The following is a 25,224-nucleotide window of genomic DNA, read 5'->3' as shown; positions in this document are numbered from 1 at the left end:
AAAAAAACTTTATCCACAGTGAGGTGATCATAGCTCCTCTGACTTCAAACACAACATTTATTCATTACAAAGATTGGTGTTACTCTTCAATATGCATAACTTTCACAAACAAAATCAGTCAATGCGATGTTTAACTTGCTTTATTTGTATCATAATCAAAGAACTTGATTGAAGTCAGAGCAGCGAGCCTTCAAGCTCTGTCATAAAAATCAATGCATATTTTCAACTAATCCATTTAAACAGATGTGCGTTCATATGGTGTTTGAATAATCCTAAAAAATGTGAGAATGTTCTCGAATGGGAAAAGTCACATGAGCGCCACCTCAAGTCATAACAATCACTTGAATTTTCGGTTTAAGAGTTACTGAATAGTTGAACAGAAGCTTCTAATTTGAACTCGTCAAATATTATGCTTTACCAGACACCAGACTTTTAAGCATATACGTTATTTATGAATAACATACGTATGTTTTAAATAATTTATTTGTCAGTCATACCTGATCCTTTTTCATTGCCCTTTTTTATTATGCAAATATCATAACAATGTGTCATGTTGGCTTTTAACCACTTTAAACACATCAATAGACACATTTTGTTTACATTGTCCATGTTTTTTCCACATTCCGACTTCAAAACCCATCAGAGTCAGAACAATGACTTCACGACTTCCCAGGAGCATGTGAATGCATAATCCTGGGGTTATCTTGGGTCTAATGAAACATTCTATACACTTGCATTGTGGGAATTGTAGGATCCAGGATGTTTGAACTTGAGCCATCACAGCGACGACACATCAGGAACTTGGCTTGTAAACTTTGACCATTCTTTGACAAATCTGTCTCACAAGTCCCCCAAACCTTCTGACCGCTGTCCAGAGGGGATCAGAACATTTCTGACAGAGGGTCAATCATCAGAAGTGGATTAAAACCATCAGGAAGGATCTATGGCATGCTGTGTTGAGCCTTCAGACGTGGGTGGCCCTGTCCCCTTGACTGTTGGGCAGAGTGATAATGGGCAGCTTTGCAGTTGCCTTGAATAGATATTTTGACTTTGAAAGACAAAAGCATCAGTTGATCAGGTCAACGTAAGAAATCAAAACAGCAAATGCTCCTGCTGATTGTGTTTTACCAAGTAGTATGAGCAGGATCTTTGGTTTCGATGACAGTGTGGTCAACAGAAACAAGAATGACCGCCCTGCGGTTGTACACCTCTGCCAACCAGTGCAGTTTCAGTCAACATACATTTTTGTGGACTGACTCGTATGAGATCTATGTGAACTTTGACAACTGAAATATATTCAGTTCATCTTTGAGTCCAAGCGACAACTGGTCAACATTACAATGTACAAAAAGCCAAAAGGCCAAACCATGTTTTGTGAGACCAAGTGACTTTGACCTTTGACCACTCAAATCTAAGAAGGGGAACAAGTGAACATTTGGAAGAAATTCCCTTCATGTGTTCCTGAAGTGTTGGGCTTACAAGACCAAAAAATTTAATTTGTTAACTAACAGCGACCTCGATCTTTGACCTGTGACCAACTTATTTTGATCAGCTCACCTGCGAGTCCAAGTGAATATTTCTACCAAATTCGTAAAAATTTCCTCAAGATGTTCTTGAGATATCAGATTAAGAAATATGGGACAGATGGACAGACAACTCCAAAACATAAGCAGCATTTGACTCAATTAGACGTTTTTATTGCTGCCTCAATGTCTTTTGCATCTTTACATGGAAACACAAGTGTGGGTTCATCTCAAGGTAACAGGGGTACAGTCAATGTCAGTCAATCAAACATACTGTAGGTCCAGTGCAAAAAAGTAACAATCATCCTTACAACACAAGAGGCATGGAATCAAAAAGAAATATATATTCTGGAATACATAATATTAACACTTGTTTTTTATAATCTCAATTTCTGTGAATTTCAACACAATTGTCCTGTAAGTCTCAACTGAAAATAAAAATTCAAAAATACTGACAGATGTTAAATCTCAACTTCTGGAAAATATCCCCCGTAAACAGACAATACTAGGAAATTGCTATCAGCCTATTGGTGTTTAACATTTGTTGCCATCATCATCTATAAATTGTCAATCCACATGTGCAGTGTGGTGCTCCATCTCAGTAAATAGTTTGACTTTCAACAAGAGTTTTCCAACGTTTTTCTTGAATATACTTTGTGCTTCGAGGATGGCAGTAAATTCCTTTTTGCAATTGTGGATTTGTGTTTTTAAGCAACAACTTTGTTCCTTCTGTTAGGCGACACCTCACTCAAGCCACCAGCGTCCTCCTCTAACTCTTCTTAACACTTTCTTCCTTCGCAGACTCAATTCTGCTTCAGCAAACACCTGCTCACAGTCTTCGTCACACCCTCCCACACAAACACACACTTTCTTTTGACCTGCATTGCTCATCCGGACTCTTATTCGTACACAGAATGGAGAATAACCGTTGCAGCACTTTAAACAGAACTACGTAACTTTTGAAAGAAGAAACAAAATAAAGTTATATTAAAAGAATGCACCCGTGATCAGTACACTACCCTCCAGAGCCTCACTCTGTCTGGTATGTCCATGGTAGCTTGCAGTAGCAAATGTTAGCAAACCTAAGATATTGGCAAGCATGTGACAATGCTAATCACTAACCTTGTGAATCCTTGCTACCTGTTTTTATGTTAAGTTTTAGCATTTAGCATTGCTGTGCAACTGCCACAAGTTACATAGCCTTGGTGTAAGGGAACATGGCAAACTTAGTGCATATTCATTCAGTTTTCTGCATAATTTTTCCGCCCACTCCAACAAACAGCAAAAGGACAGATTGGGGGAGAGGGACAGTGTTGTGGTGTAAAGGAAATAATGTGATGTATGTACTAGTTAAGAAATGTGATACAATATACATCAGTCTCCTATTCGTCATACTTAACGTCTTAATTCAGATGATTTAACAGAACAATAAAGGTACTCAATTCAGTCCCAATATCAAAAAGGTCCTCAATAGGCTGAAGGTGGGCTGGGGGTGAACGGAGAGATTTGACACAAGAGAAACAAAGACAATCCAGAATGAGACATGAGGAACAAACTGATCAGGAGAATGGTGTTAGACACTAGAGAGCCAGACGATAGCAGGCTGAGGAGAGAGCTGAGGGAATAAGACGCAGCAGAGAGAAGAGATGTGTTGACAAAATGAGAGAAGAAGAGTTGGTGGGAGTTAGAGAAGTGAGTCACAGCGAGCCTGAAACAGTGGAAGGTGTGGGAGGAGGTGCACTGATCTCTTTCTCGCTCATTAGTGACAGAGCTATAGTCAAATGTTCAGCAGACGACAAAGTGAAGCTGAGGAAGAAAATGTCCGTATCTAAAATAGCTCTCTGGATCATTCAGATCAACACATATCTTTAGGCACGACACTGATTTAAGTTTGAATATGAGCTGATTTCTGTGCTGTTTCTTGGAGCAGGTGGAAGAAAGATACAGATTAAAAGAAACATACTGATCAATGAAAATATGTTGTCAAATGGCAGTTTCACAATAATGATAATAAAATAAACTTCTTTTCCTCAAATATCAACACAACATAACTCCAAACTCAAGACTAAATTTAGTAATAGTTTTTAGTCCAAATCATTATCAAATCTGTCATTGTAATAAAATTGCATATGATGATTTAATACATTATTGGATGTATAATGTAATGAATGAAAAAAGTAGGTTTTGATTACTACGTGTTTGTACGCACATGTATACGTATGCATATATAGGAGAAGCAAATACTGTCTTTACTGTACACTGGACAGTTGGTTGAATCACTGTTGTAGTTGAAGACTAATCTAACACAAAGTAGCCAAGGGGCCTGATGCTAATGTTACATTTCTTCTGCCGGATGGATAATTCTTATGTATTGTGTAACTGAATGAAGTGGTCAAGATTCAAAAGTAAAAAAGTGAACCCTTGTGACTTGCTTGATATTTAAATGAATTTGAATTGCTAAAAGTTTATTATGCAAAACATGTACTGCATATAAATGTAAATAGAGTTTGAAATAATCTCCACCATTTTGAACCAATATTGTGTTGAAACTTTACACAGCTAAGCAAATGTTAGCTTGCCTACCAAGAGTTGCTATCTCAGCCACATGCTAACTAGAAACTCTGCATTACACTAGGTAGCTTAAATAGTTCAAAAATATTAGCCCATGTTAGCTATATTCTGCATCTGTCAGCATACATTTAAATTCCTGTGTAGCTAGATATCTGGTCCTGTGTTTTTGTTAGCAACTGAGCAATATCAGAACGTTTGTATTCCAGTTTAAATTACTCTCACAGAACCAGCTGCTGTAATATGACATCAATAAAAACTCAATGTATCACTGGATATAAAACATTTGGCACAATGTCTGATAGTCACAAAACCCAAGAGTAATAACAATATAGAGAGGAATGTATAACTAGCTGTGTAAGCTAAATCGGACGAAGGAATAAAAAGACTGGTAAAGTGAAAATGAATCTGAAATGAACAAATTGAAAATTCACATTTGAAGGTAAAACCCAATAACTTCACTTTCACCAAATCTAATACTGTCTTAAACATAAATGTAGGCTATTAAATGTAAGAAGGCTAGAAACAATAACTTGCATATCTGTAAGAATTAGCAAAACACACCAGTCCAGGGGTTTTGTAGGCTGATATGTTGGTTTGAGTCTTTTGAACATTGTTAAATAATACACCCCAAACCCTGGGTGTTTCTCCGATATAGATTCTTTTTTGTCAGATCTCTTTTCATTAATTATCAAGGGAAACCAAAAATCAAAGCCTTTGATCTTTAGTTTCTTGCTTTTAAGCTCATTGTGTACATAAAAAAAGAAAAGGAAAACATACTAAATATTATAAAATGGGGCTTTTAACTTTTTCAGCCCAGCTAATTGCATCTCTTCAGACCAAGAGTCAACAAAAAATAATTATTTCTCAAGATGACCCAATAAAAACAACTGTGCGTCCCATGTTGGGTGGTGAAGAAACAGGTCTAAAGCCAACGGCTCGCAGTGATCTCTTACACACTGACAGGACTAGAGAATGACTTGAAATGTTTCCCACTTTGAAAAATAAAAACAATTTCAAAGTATGATATATTACAGAAAACATGTACAGAGAGGCCATTGTGCAAAAAGCCTGACTTATACATGTTAGGAGAAAATCAACCACAAAACAGAATTCACATGATCCTTTTTTTGTTCTTAAACACATGGATATGAGCCTTCAGGTTCACTGTCAGTAGCTCATGTCCATGTTCACAAGTGTTCTAGGATCATGGAAATAACACTCTTAACTCTGCTTTGGGATAGAAGTTCACATTCATTAGCCTATACTTCTGTACACATACTGTACATCAAGATGTCCTGACAATTATACAATATTTAAAAAACAGTGCTTGTTACATCAGTATTTACACAATAGATGCAAGAAAACAAAAAAAGCATTCACTGCCTTTGAGTGGAGTTGATTTGTGTCTTTACTATTGATGCTGTACATCTGAATTATGGCTCCTACAGTAAAGTTAAAGGCTCTCCAGGTCCTTAATTAAACCATTAAAAGACTAAAGTAAAATAGTGCAGATCTGAAATAGAGCTAACGCTCAGAAAGGACTGATCCAAAGCGGTTTGCATAAGAAAATGTATTGGATAAATTAGCAACTGATTTCAGGCTTAGCAGAGAAAGAATTTGAAATCTCATTAATTAGAACAGAATGATCTGTTAATAGTCAAAGATAACTATGGTGCAAGGATATTGTGCATCTTAATCATGACTTTTGTCTTCACTATAAGGTTTGCATCGACGGTATAATTACAGCTAACGATACAGCTAAATATAACTGATTTGGTCTATAACGGTAATGGGCATGCTGACTCACTGTCACCCAGAGTAACTAGCTTCTTTCAAGCAACCACAACAAAATTCTGTGATGACATAAGGTTACCGTCCAACTCAGTCCACATTTTGGCCCCAACATCTGGCCCCTCAGAGGGAACATGGTTGAGTAACAGCTTCTTTTGTCGCTTTCACTCCTTTTCGCACAGTGGCTGCTTGCATGCGAGCGAAGCAGATGATCCAGTCACAAGCCACAGCCAGGCAAATGGATAGAAGTGAATAACAGATAAAAATACCAAAGTTACCGTTAACAATGGTGCCCTTCAGAAAAGTTAACAGATCCCGGAGAGATGAGCTGAATATGGTACAAACTGAATAGACTCCTGTGGTGTCGGACAGATGTGAAGAGGAATCTTGAGGCCAGATGTTGACCAGTGATCTGTTGTTCATGAGAACTGGCCACATACTCAGAATGATCAAATGATGACCAAAGTGATCAGGCATGTAAAGATTACTCTTCCATTGACAAGTGAGGCAACCGTGATGTCCAGAATTTTGTGCTGCTGCCGCTGCAAAAATCAAGGGTGGGGCGATGGATTCAAGCATTTTGTTCTGCCGCTGGCATCATGGTCAACTCAACTGTGGATCCATACATGGAAACTAGACATAAGTGATGCATCCAGGAGAATTTAGTTGATCCTTGTCTTCTGCCCATGGAGGTCAACACGAGTCTGCACAAATATAAAAAGGCATCACCAGGCGATCACAGAATAAAATAGGCAGACATCACCAGTTGATCCCAGAGTTCACAGGTCCAGTCATTACCAGCTGAACAGAGAGTTCTGTCCAAGAGTCATGAAGTAAATCTGACTGCTGCCTCCCGACTGCACTGAGGCGAAGAACACCTGCAAAAGAGAGACTCCGGTTTAGGAACAATATTGAATGTCCACAAATGTTACTGTGGTTGTGGATCATTGCTGCTGCACAGTAGAGGATAATCTCCCCGATTTCTCGGCCCAATTTAGCTGTCCCAGGTCTCTGAGATCACTGCTCAGAAAAGGTTTGTTTAAACGGCAAGTGTGAGGTCCTGCGTCTTGACTAGATCATCTAGTGTGTGCTCTCATGGTTAAAAGATATAAAAGCGATCACATCTGTCGTTATGTCTTTGGTCGCCCACATTTTTAAAACCAGTTAAGATCTGAAAATCCTGTCGTATGCAACAGGTGTTACTTCGGTTATTTTGTTAAAAACAGATGAGTAATATGGTTGACAACAAATATCTTTTTAACAACAGAAAATTCCTCCTCTATGTCCACATACTAGATTTCTCAGCAGATTGAGGTTTCTCATGAAGATTGTTCAGCTGTCAGCATGTTTGACTTTTTTTTATGTGAAAACAAACGAGTGCATCTGCTAAGGACGGCGTGGCCGTGTGTGGCTGACAGTTCTGAGAGAAATCCAGCGAGTGAAACTTGATTCAAGACCACTTTGAACCCAGCTACTATTTCTTAGGTCAAAAATTACTGATACTTGTGTTTCTTAATTTTTATTAAGTATAAGATTATGGAAGCTCATAAATACCACATTTATACATTTTAAACAACAAACTATATCCATCTAAACATCTACGAACAACTAGATTTAACATGACATTTGCTTGACATCATTAACCAAAGTAAACTGACAACAGAACTGTACTCTTTACAACACTGTTGACTGAACATGGGGCTTTTATTAATTGATACAATCAAAAGGTTTAAATTTAGATAATAAATGAATGTATGTGTTTGTAACTTCTACCTTATCATTCCTCTCACAGAGAAACTTGAGTTTCTGGGCCTTTTTGTGCATGAAGACTCCCTCCAGGTTTCCTGTGTTGGCAGACCTCAGTTCAATTGCCTTTTCTCCCCAACCCATCACCTGGTTAGACTGCAGGTAGGCTGGAGAGAGAGAGAGAGAGAAAGGGAGAGAGATGGGTAGAGTTAAGGTAGGACATGTGTGTGTTCAAATAATGGTACCATATTCTGAAATAGCTATTTTGGAGTGGTACCAGGTCATCAAAAGTCAGGAAAAAAAACAAAGTGCTGTTTGCTTTGGACAGTGGAAGTCGTCTTTTCCCCTCAAAATATCTCTGTGGCTCAGAGCCCTCATGATCTTTGTAAACCTTTAGGGCCCGATAATTCTTCACGTGCAGGACATATGAAACAACCACAGATCATGTTCACTCCACCAACACATGTCAATAGCTATTTCATTTACAGGACACTCATTATGTGCTCTTCAGTTTCATCATTTATCCAATTTACATGTGAAGAAGGAAAGGCCTGTTGCAGCCTACAGTTTATTTAAATTCATATTTATTTGTTTATTTAATTATTTGTTTATTTAATTTATATGATTCTTATTGTCTCCCCCCCCCATCTAATATTATGTGAGACTAGGTGTGGATAGGTGGTTAGAATACTAATGACTAATGACCTCGGCACCTAAATATGTTTATAAATTCACCTTATGGGGACCAAAAGCAAGTCATTATAATGGAACTCATTACATTAAGGGTGAAGACCTGTTTAGGGAAAAGGTTACATTTAGGGTTAGGTAGGTAGTAACTATGGTTAAGGTTAGGGTATGTCTCCAGGAAATCAATGTAAGGCAATGACCTGTGAAGTGTGTGTGCGTGTGTGTGTGTGTGTAAATATATTCCCTATAGAATGTCCTTGTGAGAATAATGATCTACTGAAGCCAACTCGCTCACATTGAGAATCCCTTGCTTTTTATTTTTAGTTCAACCTGTCCTAGATCTGTCTTTATAGAATCTGGTTCAGGGTAAGTCCTCAGTGCTCAGGACACCTCCTGGTCTAGAATCAATGCATCAAACAGCAATTCATTATAAACTCTAGCTGTTTGAATGATTTAATATCTTAGTTTGGAACACTAACACTGTGTACACTTGTGGGTGTTGTCATTTCATGCCTGAGAAACAATAAGCACACTCCTTGTGTCCATTTGTGAGGCTGGCTGACTGTTAATGTGATCTCTATTAGGAAAATAGATTTCGCTCATACTGCACAGCTCTATGTTAGTGCGTGTGTGATGGACACGTACCGACTGATGCAGGCATCTCCCCCCACTGCAGCACTGTATCCTTGGTGATCCGGCCGTAGGTGTCAATGTAGACGCCCTCGTCTTCGTAGCAAACCAGAACCTCCGTTCCAGCGCTGTTTGGCAAGATGATGATGGCGTGGGGACGGATGGAGCCCTGGATCTGTGAACCAAACACAGATCCATCAAAAACCAACAACAACCAACCCACCAAGCGAAGACTATGCTGCAAATTCAAATACTTCAGCGTGTTTCAAGTTTCGGACACTTCTTTGTACATAAAACATAAAGGCACATCTCAGAGATAGAAACTGTCTCAAAGTTGGCAGTGTTTTTGTTCAGATGTTAACCAACAATGTCTTTAGGTTGTCAAGCTAAAAATAATGATCTCTTGTTCTTGATTTCATTCTTATGGTAAACCCATTAAAAACGACCAGAATTAGGAAAGTTAACAGTAAGAGACTACGATAAAAAAACAAAATAAAATTCGATTTAAAAGGGGGAGAGGTGGATTTTGTTTTATGTAAATACAATGAAATGGAATGTCTGAGTGCACAGATACAGAGACATGTTGGACTTCTTTTTAAAAAACAACTTCCCTGAGTGAAGCATGAAGGTCAATTCATGACAAATTTCAGTGCCATTTTATAGGAAATGACCGAAACCTTGAAACAGTCAAATACTTAACCTCCACTTATTATTAGCAAAAGCTCTCAGTTCTTTTGAATGAATTAGATTTAAGCCAAAACCACTATCTTCATGAAACAAAAAAAATTCATTAACATTTCTCTATCCAGAAAATAAACACTTCTCTTAATGTTCCGGAATGTTTATATGACCATTTCAGACATTTCTTTAACAGTTCAGAAAAACATCTCTTCCAATTTAGAAACATGCATCAAGTCAAATCTGTATTGCACTAATTCAGAAACATGCATGTCAGACGTAGTGAATGTGTTTTACAGGAAACCAAGCCAAAAAAAAGAAAGAAAATTGTTCATCAGCAAAAAACTAGTTGAGAAATCTACTACTGAGAAGAATAGTCTAAAAACAATATATCAGCATTTGTCAAACTGACAAGCAGCGACATATTTCTACTACAAATAAAACTACCCAGGATTAAACTCTGCAGCAGCTCACATCTTAACCAAAACAGGGAATCCCTGTTCAAATCCAACAACGCAGCTCCACCAGAAAAAAATAAATAAAGGGTTCAGCAGAATTCAGTTCTTTGTAACAAACAGCAGGTCGACGTGAACATGTTTCCTACATTACCAGAGTGTGAGCCACCACGATCCTGAGCATCAGAACAGGCATCCACAGACGCAACGCAATCTTAATCCTCTGCCTTGGAATCAGCATTGTGACATAGTTTGCAGGCAACAATGAATGATGCTTGTGTGCCTGTGTGTGTGTAGGAGCTTCTTCAAGTGGGTGAGTGCTGCATTTGCATGTGTGAAATGTGGGTTATGCTTGTGTTTGAATTGCTTTTGACTATGACACAGTGTTGTGTGAATGTGTTTTACTGTTGATGCAAGTGTGTGTGTGTGTGTGTGTGTGTGTGTGGGAAAATGAGCGATGTGGGAAGAGAAGGTGTGTGAGTGTGAATGAGTGCGAATCAGAGACCAGATGAGACCAAAAAAGAGAACGAGGCAGGCTTGAGAGGTGAAAAGACATCGCAGCGGCGGCAGCAGCTGTACAAGGCACCAGTGTAGTAGCTCTCTGCAGACTCACTTAATATACCAGGGTGATGGAAAGAACACACACACACATGCACGCACGCATGCACACACACACTGAGAGTGGGACAGGAGGGGTGTATTTTTAGCTTATTTTTCTTATCATACATCTTTCTTGCTCCATCTTCAACTTTGTAACAGAAAGTAGCACATGTTGGCTTATTCTCGTTTGTGTGTGTGTGTGTGTGTGTGTGTGTGTGTGTGTGTGTGTGTGTGTGTGAGTGTGTGTGTGTGTGTGTGTGTGTGTGTGTGTCTGTGTTCTGACTTGCTCTTGCTCTTCCCTGAACTGAGACGTGTTTCATAAATGTTTGACCAACTGTTTTACCCAACATTTCTCCGTCCACCCACTCAACACTATATGAGCACAGCGTATTTAACATAATCTGGTATATGAACCAACAAAACAAATAAATAATGAATGTAAGATAGAAATAACAGGATGTGTTTGAATGTGAATGTGAATATGACTCATCAGAAGCGACAGTGAACTTTAAGTGCCCACATACAACTGAGAGGGACACAAATCATCTGCTTCTTTAATTACCAGCAGTTGGAAATTATTTTCTGCATTTAAAGACTAATTAATTCGCAGAAAACGTATTAGACATGGAAATAGCCAAAGCTTACAGACTCCTATGAGCCATTATAACTTCATCTTAACGATACATTCAAAAATATGACCAGCGATCCTAAATAATGATAGTACGATATATATTTAGCCACTGAATGCTTTTATTGTTAGGCATTTAGCAAATACATACATTGCAATAGAGATTGGGTGTTCACGAGGATAAACTAGAAAAGGAAATCTCAATATGATAAAACATTGAAGTTTGGCAGTTGTACTTTTTAGTCCAGTGGAACTTACTATCTGTCTCTGCTCTGGACCCTCATACGGGTCAAGCCACACATTGCTGGATTCTCCATTTCATATTATCTGACAGTGTCTCTAAGCTCCCCTGCCTTGTGAATATATCGATGCATTTTAAACAACAGATTTACAGTGTGATGCACGCTGTTTGTTTGAGCTGAGGTAACCTGATGCATCACTATGACAACACGAGGGATATTTTCCGTGGACAGCTCTGAGTTCAGGAGTGATGTATTTGAGATTTGATCACACGGACCCCATCAGGAGGGGGTCGGAGACGCACATGGTTACATTCATTTTATCTGTGTGAACGTGTCCTGGGTTACATTGAAGGATCACCTCAGCTGATATCCTCTGACCCTCTATATAAGAATATTTAAAAATTGTTTCAGTCAGTCCTCATTGCCTCACTCTCTCTCTTTCTCTCTCTCACACACATACAGCGACACACACACGCACATACACGCAGACGACTGACCCATCTGTCACAGTCATAATGACTAAAAACATCATCATTTTGTTTATTGCACACAGCAGTGATGTGTGTTTATTTGCATATAAAGCCGTGAAGTGAAATCTGAAGTCTTAGTTTCAGTCAAAGTGCGACCCACTGCTTTAGATCTCTGAAATCAGGACTTCAATCTCTTAACTCACAAAATATTTCTTTTTAGTTTTTGATGCTTTTTGATGCTGCATATTAGTACAAACTCACCATATAAACAAATTTAGGAGATATTTAAGTTAAGAATACAAACATGTAACGTACAACATTCACAATATGTCACAGTATTCTGTAAGAGAGGGAGGGAGAGAGAGAGAGAGAGAGAGAGAGAGAGAGAGAGAGAGAGAGAGAGAGAGAGAGTGAGAGTGAGAGAGAGATAGAGAGAGAGAGAGAGAGAGAGAGAGAGAGAGAGAGAGAGAGAGAGAGAGAGAGAGAGAGAAATTGAGCAAATGAACGATGCAACATTGGCTGAGTGGGAGGAGGAAAACGAGGAGATGGATGCAAAAGGAAGAGAAAATAATGTATTTGCTATAGATGAGCAGGAGGAGAGTGGAGGGGGTGGATGGAGGAAAAACTGTGAGAAATAAAAAGAGAAGTGAGTGACATCTGTAGACTAAGAGTGGGAGGAGGAGGTGGAGAAGAGCATCCTGAGGGACTGAGGGGGTGAGGTGAGCTGTAGAATAGAAAGTTAACAGCTGTAGGATATAAGAAAAATGTGGGGCAAAATCAAAGTCAGGAAAGATATAGAACTCTAGCTACAGGGAGAATAACATCTATATCTCATCAGAGATCTCTTTGCTAAAAAATATTTAAAGGTTCAGCACTGGAGGAAGCATTTTTATTAAAAATATCCTGTGCACTGCCTATATTGTTTTCCACTGAGAGAGTTCTGCTTCATTCTCTATGTTTATTATAAAAAAAAGTATTCTCGTATTGTCCTATGTTGCTTTAACACCTGTTATATTTCACGTAAAGCCCATTAAACTGACTTGTTGAAATGTGCTGTACAAATAATCTTGCCTTGCTAACCTCCTTCAGGTTCATTCTTAATCAATATTGTAACCTTCATTACATATTTTGACTACTTACTCAGTAAAATCAGTTAATTCCTTCTGCAACGCCTCCCATTTTCTATCGTGGTAAAATTATGAAAAATGTAGATATCACAGATATTATAATGCTTTGTTCAATTTTTCTCTTTTTCTCTTTTCATTAAAAATCCTATTTGTGTTGTATTTTTTGAACTACAATTACCATCTCACACTTTTATGCCTCTGCCCAAAAGTCAATTTTATGTGTGTCGTGAGGTCACCTTGACCTTTACCCAGCAAATTCTAACCACATCATTCTTGATATATATCACGTCTTTTACACCAATTATTACTGGGTATTTTTTAAATGCGGGTAAACCTGCTAAATAAAAAGACAATTTACTACTTTCCCATTGCCAGTAGGAGTTTGGAGGATCTCCAGAATTCAGTTCATGTCTGAAAGCAGTTTATTTGTGAATGAACCAAATATGAATTTATTTTGCCTGAAAGTAATCTTGCTATATCCAGTTGAAGAAACAAAATCACAGCGACCTTGACCTTTGACCATCCATGGGACCAAGCATACAAGTTTTCCAAATGTGTAGGGAATCCGTCAATGTGTTCCTGAGATATTATTTTAACTAGGCCTCTGTGTTCAAAGTATATATATATGGGCCATTCTTATATTATATATTATATTATATATATGGTCCCCCAACAAGAAAAGCTATTTACAAAACAATTAAATATTCATGACATAGATTTTTACTAAGAATGTGTTAAGGTCTATTTAAACCCAAGACATTAAATGAGATAGGGATAAGCTAAATATATACAAAATCATCATTTATAGGGTACTTTCTATTGCGAAGTAGCTGTCCCCAACCCTGACATCTAAATTTCAATTTCTGAAAATAACACCTTATCAATTTTTTAGATTTTTTTCAGTGATCTTATTTCAAAGATCTTTATGATTTAGTTCAAACAGAACTTGGAAGATTTAGATTTATTGTAGGTTTAATTTTTAAATTAAAAAACTATAGTCAAAAAATCATGTCCCCAGTTTTCATGTCACTACCGAAACACAAGAGTTTTAGTCCATTGGCTGAGCCCGGTTTTTAGCCACACCCCTGCATTTTTGAGCAGGCAGTGACACTGAATCCCTGTCCCTCCTGGCTCAATGGTAAGTAGCTAAAACCTATACTTTTGATGTAAATGTGTTCCAAAGTCTGAAAATCAGCGTGTAACCTTTAGAATTGTCACTACCGAAACACATATTATCTTCAATTAAGTAAACTTTTTTGGGTTTTATGCAAAGTATTGTGTTTTTATGTGTGTACACCTCTTCAAAGATGTGTATGCTAGCCATGTGCTAACTAGCATTCTTTAGCTATGCTCAAAATTAGCTAGTATTGTCACTACCGAAAGAGTCACTACCGAAACAAATGGTAACGTTTCGGTAGTGACATGATCGTTTCGGTAGTGTCATAATGGAATGGTAAGTAGTTCAATCCCATCAGTCACTACCGAAACACTGGATGTTTTGTAAAAAATTAAGTATATTGAGTTATCCACTAAAATGTTATGATACTGATTGGTTTAATGTATGTTCAATTTCATCAATCATCAACTCTGGAATCAATATGAGCAGTATTATGCATTTTAAAAAGAAATATTGCATTTAGATTTTGACAAATTGTATAAATTGAGTTTTGAAATTTGGTAAAAAATTCATTTTTATTGATTTAATTGTGAAAACCTTCAAGAAATATTTTTAAAAATACTCTTCAGAGAAAGGAAGGAAACACAATCTTAACAGGTTAATAATTATACTTTTTTTTCTAGTTTATTGCTATGTTTCGGTAGTGACAATTTTTGGGAGAGGAAAAACATTCCAACAGTCTGAAAATACAACATAAAAATTGACGGTTCTTTTACTAGATATGTGTACTTTAGATATGGTACAATATATATACGGAAAAAGTTTTGGGAATAAAACATACAAAATTTCAAAATATTTCCAACCTGACTTTGCACCAATTCGGTGGAATGGCCCATATATGTATAATATGTATATGTATATAAAACTGAGACTCTTACATGAGTAGGCAGGTAGAGGTCGTACGGTGTTCCAGAGTCGACATCGATGGCGTGGAACCCGGACAAGGAACCGTAGATGACCTTTAATCTTTGACCTGCCTCCACTGTCAGGTCAACAGACAGTGGTTTTTGAGGCAGAGACCTGAAAGACTGAGTAAACAAGTACACAAACACAATATTTAGAATGTGATGAGTTAGAATAAGGACAGTAAAACCTTGTAAGACTTCAACCACTATCTTGACTGATAAATTCTCAAAATAAAACGTGACATCACCACAACCACTTACTTTATAATGACTCAGCAATGACTTTGACAGTTTGAAGAGCAGTTTCATAAAGATGGACATCCTCAAATATTCATGCTATTAACTCCAAACGAGAGCTTCAAGTGTATTTTGGTCTTTTTCTGAAGAGAGAGGGTTAAACTATGAAGTGTGGAAAAAGTAGCTCAGGCCACGAAGGACACAAAGAAATGGGACACTGCTCTTCTGAGACTCTGTGTGTATAAACTCCTACAGCCTGGATGTGTCATGTCTATGTGCATGTGCAAATGTTGTGGAAGTGACCCTATTAGAAAAGATATATTGGTCTACGTCTGTGATTTTTACTATGTAAAGAGAAGCGCCAGGTATATCAGCAAATATCTGTCCGTTCTACTTTACTTCATTCTTAAGATGCATTTTGTCACATGTTCATATTGTTTATTTATATTTACATATTTTTCATTTGATACTTTTAGGTATATCAGTAACAATAGGGTAATTGTTTCACTGATCCAATAGGAGCAGGCAGTTCATTTTACATCCAGTCACCCCTCGCTCGAGAAGAAGATGGATTTGGATGAACCCACCGCAGCGACTCATCGGTAATACTAAATCTATTTAAAAGCAATTACTTACATACTTTTACTCAAGAAGCAACAATAATTTGGTACTCATACTTTTACCCAAGTGTATTTTTGACTATTAATTTGGTAAAAGTGTCCAAATCTACGACTATATATCCAGTTTTAGTTGAAATGTTTCACTGGTCACAAACATGGTCAATCAAGGCAAATCTGCACTGCAATCTGTAGAATCATGCATTGTATTATCTACAGTATTCATATGTGGTGTAAATATACAATTCTTACACACACACACACACACACACACACACACACACACACACACACACACACACACACACACACACACACACACACACACACACACACACACACACACACACACACACACACACACCTATAAATGTTACCAACCTTGAAGGCCATGAACTTGTGGTAGGGCTTTGGTGCCCAGGCGTACACTTCCACAGCATTCTTCAAAGCAATCACTAGGAACTTTATCTTCTCGTAACGCACTGAAAAACAGAGACACCTTCACAAGTCTGTAACTTCCCCCCCTGAGCTTAATGTCATGGGGAAATGACAGCGGTGATAATATGATCCGTAGTGCTTTTAAATAAGAACTTAGAGGTGTGTACTTACCCACTTTATAGTGGACACAGCCCTCCAGGTCACCTACTGAGGTCCAACCCAGTCTCTTCTCCACCTCTGGGTCATTATGGAGGATTTTATTCCTTAACCACGACAGGTAGTACAGACGGAGCTTGTTCTTTTTACCTAGGGCAGTAATCATGTTAACATAGACAGAGGTCTTTGTGCCAATTCAACTGAAAAAAACAAACACAATTCCCCTCACTTGGCCTGGCTACAGTATAAAAGCTGGCAACATTCAGCCAGTATCTTTACCCCAGAGCTTCCACAGCATTTGGGTTTGTTAGTACGATTTTTTTCTACATTTACTTTATAACTTTGTTTATTCTATAAATAAACATATGTTTAGTTTAAACTCATGTGTTGTCTCCCCTACTTTGTCAAGCCTTGAGTCGGGTTGTGACAGAGGGGATTTCAAGACAGTGGAGGGAAATTTGTGACTTTTTGATTTTACTTAAATTAATTCTCAATTTTCCTTGGGAAGTGTTGATGACTTACCTGATTCTTCAAATATTAGCATTAGCAAGGCCAGACGATTTGTGACTATAGTTATTATGACAATCTACATCACGAAAGAAGACCCCCACTATTCCTCACTATATTATGATATTTTGAGATATGACAGTGGTTTCTCTGCTTCAATCTATAGGGTAAAACAAAGGCTCTCAGCTAACATTTACCTGATATAGTGATGAGCACATTAAGTCCTTCCAGCACATCCATCTGCTGAAACCTTCGCCTGCTGATGAGAGAGTAGACTTTCCCTTGACCACTTCTGTCCAACAGCCACAGACCATTCTCTGTCCCCACCAGCAGATTCACACCTATGCAGCAGAACAGAGACAAACCTTACACTCTCAGGCAAAATGCTGGGCCATGCATCTATCTCTCTGTGTGACACTAGTAAATCTGAATATTGGATGCACCACAAATACAACGCAGGCTTCAGGTGTGACACATCACTGGATCAGATATGTATTTCAAAGTAACAAAAATGAGTGATATTGAACTACAAACCCCAAAGTCCTGCACAGAGAACCTCTGTGTTGAACTTCTTCTTGTACTTGCGGATCTCTGGAGTGTCGCTCTGTGGTCGAATGTTGGTCGGGTTCACATTCACCACAGAGCCCTTCCTGTGGTTCTCTCTCTTGATTGGCTCACCCTTAACACCAGCTACATGAGAGCAGATAGTTCACAGAAACATGATGATGATGACCTCATGTAAAAAAACATCCAGAAAATAATCCAGGTATTATTTTTGATAGGTTACATGATGATAACAATTTATTGATGACACACTTTGACATCCTTTATTATTAGAGCTGTCCTTAATTTATGGATTTAGGTCAACAAGTGTTTTATTCTTCTCTGAGGTCTATCACCAGATGGTCTCTCCTGACAGAGACTTGGCTGTATTTGGATGTTCTGAGAACAATTTCATTTATCATTAACCATTAGTCCTCCTGTTAGGCCTGGTACTGGGAAAAAAAACCTGAACCCAAAGTCTGGAAGAGATCAACTACACCGTACTCTAGGAACTGGCTGCATGAACTTGTGTCTGTAACACACATTGTGAAACTGCGACAAAATAGCTCAAAATGCCAACGCAAATGGGAGGAACCTGGGGTCCTTTTAACAATACCTGGACTTTAAACACATTTTTGTTTATTTACTGTTGTTATTTTCTTTATAGAATTATTTTTGGTTTGTTGCTTCATATTTCTGTAATATCTGGATTTAACAATTGCATGTGGATGAAATGCACGTTAATACGTATTTATTTTTGTGTGTCCTGGACACAAGACAAGACAAACTCTTTTCCGTAATTTGTTCTCTTCCCTCATGTGTGTCTGTGTATGAGATCAGGTTGGGCTCTGGACTTTGACTTATGTCTGTTCTTGTTTAGAAAAAATATTGATTAAAAACAATGTACTCACTGGGGCTCTGTGGCGGCGATGATATGGGGATCAATCTTGGATCGATGAAGGACATGAAGGAGGAAGTTGAGCAGGTGTTTTTACCAGTAGGACTGCTGACAGCCTGATGAGTAGAACAACAGTAAAGACATTTATTCCAGTGACTACAACTATGCAAACTTCAAAGATCAACAACTTTCAGACTCACTTCCTTAAAACAATTGCAGCAAATAACTGGTTATTGTATAAGAACATATGGAACACATGGCTGGCTAAGAAAGTGTTTGTGTTGTCATGAAGACTGATACAATAGTAGTTCTACCAAGACACATTATTACTGATAAGAAAGCACCAAAGCTGTGCCACTACCTCCCTCTAGCGGATAAATTGAAGTGGTGCAAATGGTCAAAGGAATTATTTTAAACATGTTAAGTAGCATTGGACAATGTCATTCAGCCCATTATCATCACAATGACACAAGTTTCACAGAGGAAATTCGCTGGCACATTTTCTTTTTCTTTTTTCATCTGTCAAAAGCCAGAATCAATCCTTTTCAACCATGAACTTTTTGCAGTGGATGTATTGATTAAATGCATAATTTCTGAAGACAGACTTTGAAGTACTTTGGACTAAATATTAACTAGGAGTCCTACAACATGAAATAAATAGCTTGAAAATCAATATTATGCATGGGCATGTTCTTGTGCTTGTGTGTGTGTGTGTGTTTGTTTGAGTATGTGTCTCCTTGTGTCGGTCAGACTGTACATTCTGTTTACCATATTTGAATTGAGGTCCTGATGTGTGGGGCATCGAGGGGCCGTGGGCGACTGCGAGTAGCTGAGTTCACGTGTTTGCTGCTGTTGGCATAGTGCATTATGGTTAGGACTGCAGTGGGAGGTTTTCTGCAGAAGGTCTGGCAGCAGGTAAGTATCGTCAGAACCCAGCCGAGAAGTCTGTACAACACAATCACACAGACACACACAGTAGTAATAAAGTGATGGAGCAGCTGAAGCCCCCTGGCAGGACAGGCCTTAACAGGAATTTGACTGATCAAGCTACAACCTCTTTATAGTTTTGTCTTTTATAGTGTAAAAAGTTCTATTTTTTATCTGATTCAATAACCACAGAGCCTGTGAATCCATAAGCACCCAGTTACAGAATGTGGTTTGGACAGTACAGTGTGGACAATGCAGCCGTCAGCTGTTAAACATGAAGATGCAGGGAGAAGTGTGGAGAGGAAACAGGTTTGTGTGTGTGTGTGTGTGTTTGTGTTTGTGTGCTGGGTACCTGGTGCAGATTGTGGTGAGGTTGCAGGACGATACCATCAGGTATTCGTCTGTAGTATTTCCCTTTTCCATTGGACAGAGCAGACCTTGGAGCACACAGAGCAGTCACGATTTTAGAAAAGACTCAGACTTCAGGTCATTTATTAGTAATGGACAAGATCAATTCCTCCCATGGCAATAAACACAAGGCTGGGTAACTTCCTGGGATTGGTAGAAGAGCCTGATAAAAAAATAAACACTTGTTATCCTCTCCATGAGCAGACCCAAATGTATTTTATCATATTCATAATACATTTAGCTTTAATCCCACATTTGTGGTATTGTAAAATGTAAACCGATGGCAGATTAAGCTGGTTCCAGTTTGATTCTCGTGGTTTAGGTGGCTCAAATAAACCTAAAAGACATCCATGGGGTTGTAATCCTAAATTTCTATATAATTATTATTCAAAGCTATAATTCAAACTTGTCAGTTTTGTGAGTTCAGCTCAGGTTTATGGGTCAGCATAAACGTTTTATATAAAGTAGGAGTTCTCAGCAAAAATCTGAGTCAGAGACTCTACATAGTAATTCACCACTAGTTCTGAAAATTGATTTCACATTGTCTTTTCTTCTGCTTGCAACATGTCATGTTTCACTGAAAGAATTGGTCAAATCTTTGTATGCAAGACAACTTTATTATTAGAAAGTCCCTGTTTTTAGATTTAAAAAGATCAATTCAGGGAATATACTGACGATGAAGAACCCCACCTGTTCCTCTCTTCATCATCACTGCTGCCGACCTCATCACTGGAAGAGGAGTACTCTGTGGCTTTGTTGAGCCGGACAAGCGCAGACTTTACACCCTGTATGAGGTGAGGAGAGAAACAATATGAGTAAATGAGGTGAGGATAGATCATAGATTAGTATAGGCACAGCTATGTGCAACATAAAAAATATCGGAGCAGCAGCACGTGGTCGTTGCTATGAAATGTCACGGTAATTCACTTGTGGATGCCCGCCGGTCATGTTTTCTCTTGTGCTTCTGTGCTGCTGGAGACGGTGATTTAGAAGAGGACTCTCCAGCTTAAAGTAACCTGCAAAACACACACACACAAACAGCTGTTATGCCATAAGAAAATATTGAAACACTGAACCCATACCCAGACATAGGATGCAGTGGAATGAAATGACACAAAAGTATTTCAGCGGCCGCCATATATTAGGAGTCTCTGTCATGATATTAGCATCTGCCCTAGATGATCCAAATCAAAAGTAGTCACTGGAGACAGGATTAGGCAAATGTTTATGCCAGGTATTAACCAGTGGATTCAGAGCATATCATATATGATCGCATCTCTCAGGACGGATGATCAAATCTAGTCTGAACTGGTCCGAGTGTCAGAAGTCGATATAAAACTTGTGAGGAAGCAACATCTTTTTGTTCGACGAATCACATGGGCTTTGAGGTTAAATAAAGATAACATTTTCACCAGCATTGGGAACACCATACTCCAGACAATCTCTTGCCTCCCACCAGAGATAATCAATAGATATATATTATGTATGTATCACTGCAACAAATGCACTTTTCTACAACAATGCAATTGAAAGAACAAAGCAGCTTTTTCTCAGTTTCAGAAAGAGCAAACAAAAGGCTTTTCACCACAGTAAAGCTGTACGAGTCTCTAGGTGAATCTCTGATCTGTGGCTCCACAACAAGTTTGGCCGAGGCCAGGAGCCAAATTGAGTGGGTGGCATCAAAAACCTTTTCCTCCCAACTACACACAGAGGCCAACTTGCAAAACATTTTCTCCCTGGTCTTTCTCTCTTTGTAATATCCCTCCTTGTAGGTAAAAATGCAGCTTCCTATCTTCCGGGCACAGTGGATATGAGGATAAGAGCTTTATAATAGATGTGATATCCATTTTCCTGTCTAAACACACAAGATTTAAACCTATAATCTGTGTTGTACAATCTCACTGCTTAGAGTATGTGTATTTACCGTATATGAAGTGTGTGGTGGGCTTGGTGTGACTACATGCATTTGGTGTATGTGTGTGTTTATGGATAAACCGAGTGTGTGTATGGGTTGAGCTGGAAACCAGTGACTTAATTGTTAGTGCACACTTACACAACCCCTTAGGTGAGTCTGACAGATTAGCAACTGCATGCTTTGCTGCAGGTCAATTTTACATGAACACACAATCTCGGGAGATAATGGTCATACGTCCCTGGCACCTTTATTTTGGAGATCAGAGGCTGAAAAGTTTGAGTATCCCTGGTTAAGACCACAGGAGGTGACTGAACAACTAACATCTCTCAACTCTTTCAACAGACTTGAGGCAACCTGCACCTTCTGGGGTTTGTCTTTACTTTTAATACAGCAGAACACAGCATGTGGATAAGCATTAAAAGGTGCTGAGTTAAGGCTGCACAGACCTGGGGGCCTGCTGCTGGTAGGGGAGACGACGTGGGACTGAGACCTTCCGCTTTTATCTGCTGCAGACACTGAGCCGCCACTAGATGGAGAGAGAGACACACACGCAGAGTTACACAGGTGGAGTGTAAAAACAAAACAAGTGGTACAATAGAGGGAATTGTGATGAAGTATTTCTATCAATTCTAATCAAGAATATCCTTCACGCTGCCACTGCACAGTGACCCAATTTCCTCACCATTAGTTTTGATCTAATCAAAAATCATCTAAGCTAAACTAATCTGATTTACCCATGGCCGACTGTTCTCTAATGGTATATGCCAGTACACTGAGTTGTAGTGTGACAACAATAAAGATTCACTCTGACTGGAAGAATAACTGCTTACAGCATGGTTACAATACCAAAGAATACAGATACTGGTATTTGCAGCTTGAGGCAACCAGCTCAGCTGACACTTGGAATTAGATAGTGGGTGTTTTCAGAGTAGAGAAAGCTGTGTAGTGTTAAAGGGAGCTGCATTGCTAAATTATAATAATAAATATTATAAAAACACATCAACAGTGAAGCATTGCTTACCTACAAACAAACAACCCTCATTAACCATCGGAAGTCTGGAATCATGCCGGCATGATTTATTCAAAAGATTTATCATTTCAATATATTTTCCATAAGGTAGTCAAGTCAATAATAAAAAGAAATGTAAAACCTATGTCGAGGTCAACATATATGAAGGAATGTTGGAATCGCAGAATTACTTACACCTCCCCCATCACTGAATAAGATTTGAAGCAGTCCAGTACGGAATAAACCATTTTATTTTATTTTATAAACTACAGGCAAATACACAACATATCTTTAGTCTTTTCTCTTCAGAGATAAATTCTGACTTATTCTGAGGTATTTATAGGCTATTAGATTACTATCAGTTATTTAGTCTTTGTTAGTCTTGTTTGTAGTTTGATTATTGTCTAAAAGAATTACAATATAGTGTCATTACAAACTATGCATATGGCAAAAAATTTTTTTAAATAAGATCCTCATTTTTAAACCTGATGCAAGTAGCATTAAACTGTACTTTTTAAAGATGCATAATATCACATCTATTTTAAAATCGCTATGAGGAAGACATTTTTTTTAAAACCTCAATGCTACACACATTGTGTTTTGGTAAGAAATATAATGCTAGTGTTTAAATGTCAGTTTACCATTTAAGATCTACAGAGTGTGACAGTGAACACCCATTATTGGAATAGCTCTGGTTCCAGAACACATTAAATAGATGTTAACATAAGTAACACCTTTTTAAACGTGTTAAAGACTTACTGTGTTTAATACGATTTTTCCCGGCTTACATTTTCTATTATTGAATTTGAGACTTTTCAATACCTTGTGGGATCCCTGATACATTCTTACAGCTCTCAGATTATTAGATGACTCTCTGTGTATTGCTTGTGCATGCTGTGTGAGCACAGTGTGACCGTGCTGTACCTTGAAGCCGCTCTCCTGTGTCCCATCACCAGCTCTCTACAGTAAAACTTGGAGGTAGTGCGTTCTGGGACCTGATATTTACACGAGAAAAAGGGCAGATTCATCAGACGTAATGAAAACACATGGTTAATAAATACACAAAGATTGCAACCTCCCCCGTGGTCCTCAGTACTTATTTTCTCTCTTCATAGGCTGGAACGAGCTCTTTACAAGGATTTCACGTTCAGCCCAACAGGGACTGCAGCTAATTAGAGCGAGAGTTTCTACAGTTTTGATGTGGACAACAACTTCAGCAGTGCCCGAGACGCTGCAGAGCAGTGCAATAAAATCTTTAATATCTCATTGGGAGATATTTAATACTGTGGATTTAATGAGACTACTTGGTTGAGCTGTTTTAAACGTTTCTTAACATTTCAGTGTTATTCCTCTAAATCATGTCCAAACCTTCCATGTGGAGTGGAAACATCATCTGAGTCAGAGTCAGGGATCTTTCTCAACATTGTGCTCATGACGTGACACAAAGCAGCAGAGTGAAATCAATACTAAATCAATCTGCCTGAGTTGTACAAAGTATTGTTTTCTTTTAAACTAGAATTTTTCTTAAACGTTTGATTCTTCTCAAACTTTGTTCTGCCGACCAGCTGGTGACCTTTCGACCTCTCGTCCCCTGGGTCACACGACCCAGTTACAGAGAGGAAGACACACCCAGCGGAGCAGGAAGAGAGAGCTGTGAGAGCACCTATCACACTCTGACAAGTTGCCCACATCCTGCATCTGGATACAAACACACACGCATGCACACAGACACACGCATGCACACAGACACAGACACACACACACGTTTGTACAGCTTCTTAGTGAGGACAATAATTGGCATAAGTCATTCCCTAGCCCCTTACCCTAGCCCCCCCCATCCAAAATAAATGCCTAACCCTTAACCAAACCTAAACCTTATTCTAACCCTAAAATCAAGTCTTAACCCCCAAACATTCAATTAAAGGGGGGGGGCACAAAGTGAGGACCGGTCAAAAGGTCCTCACTTTCCCAAGTGTCCTCACACTGTAGGTTGTAGACTCAATCTCGTTCTCACAAAGATAGCTGTACAAGAGCACACACACACGCACACGCACGCACACGCACACGCACACGCACACGCACACGCACACGCACACACACACACACACACACACACACACACACATATACATGCAGAACTGGCTGCCTGTTGTTTCCTGTCTACTATTGCGGCACACGCATGGAAGTCTTTGATGTTTTGAAAATCATTGCACGTTGAGGATTACAAATCCAGGGTGAGTAGGGTTTTATATTATCAAATAAATCAGCAAAAGCTCGACCATGAGACTGTTCAGTTGATTTCAGACAGCTGCAAAAGTCCTAAAATACATAATCTTGTG

The 25,224-nt window shown here is 38.6% G+C and overlaps 1 protein-coding gene across 5 annotated transcripts in view; it reads right to left on the bottom strand.

The window, feature by feature from the left end:
• Positions 1-1,675: 1,675 nt before the first annotated feature.
• si:zfos-2326c3.2 (misshapen-like kinase 1) overlaps positions 1,676-25,224 on the bottom strand; it is a 69,038-nt gene continuing 45,489 nt past the window's right edge. For 3 of the 5 annotated variants that reach the window (XM_061078951.1, XM_061078956.1, XM_061078953.1), the window contains 15 exons: positions 23,810-23,880; positions 22,323-22,402; positions 20,889-20,977; positions 20,652-20,746; positions 19,906-19,990; positions 19,395-19,571; positions 18,640-18,742; positions 17,720-17,875; positions 17,383-17,526; positions 16,694-16,828; positions 16,466-16,566; positions 15,204-15,353; positions 8,964-9,123; positions 7,659-7,798; positions 6,680-6,763 (listed from right to left, as the gene is read on the bottom strand). In XM_061078951.1, the coding sequence (XP_060934934.1) occupies positions 6,680-6,763; positions 7,659-7,798; positions 8,964-9,123; positions 15,204-15,353; positions 16,466-16,566; positions 16,694-16,828; positions 17,383-17,526; positions 17,720-17,875; positions 18,640-18,742; positions 19,395-19,571; positions 19,906-19,990; positions 20,652-20,746; positions 20,889-20,977; positions 22,323-22,402; positions 23,810-23,880 (1,770 nt within the window). Of the gene's footprint in view, positions 6,590-6,679; positions 6,764-7,658; positions 7,799-8,963; positions 9,124-15,203; positions 15,354-16,465; positions 16,567-16,693; positions 16,829-17,382; positions 17,527-17,719; positions 17,876-18,639; positions 18,743-19,394; positions 19,572-19,905; positions 19,991-20,651; positions 20,747-20,888; positions 20,978-22,322; positions 22,403-23,809; positions 23,881-25,224 lie in introns of those variants that run through there. The other 2 variants (XM_061078952.1, XM_061078955.1) reach the window with 2 other exon arrangements.

This window comes from Limanda limanda, chromosome 10 (genome assembly GCF_963576545.1).
Source record: "Limanda limanda chromosome 10, fLimLim1.1, whole genome shotgun sequence".
NCBI lineage: Eukaryota > Metazoa > Chordata > Actinopteri > Pleuronectiformes > Pleuronectidae > Limanda > Limanda limanda.
The sequence above is the reverse complement of the archived record's forward strand: the minus strand, read 5'-3'. Positions and strand labels throughout refer to the sequence as shown.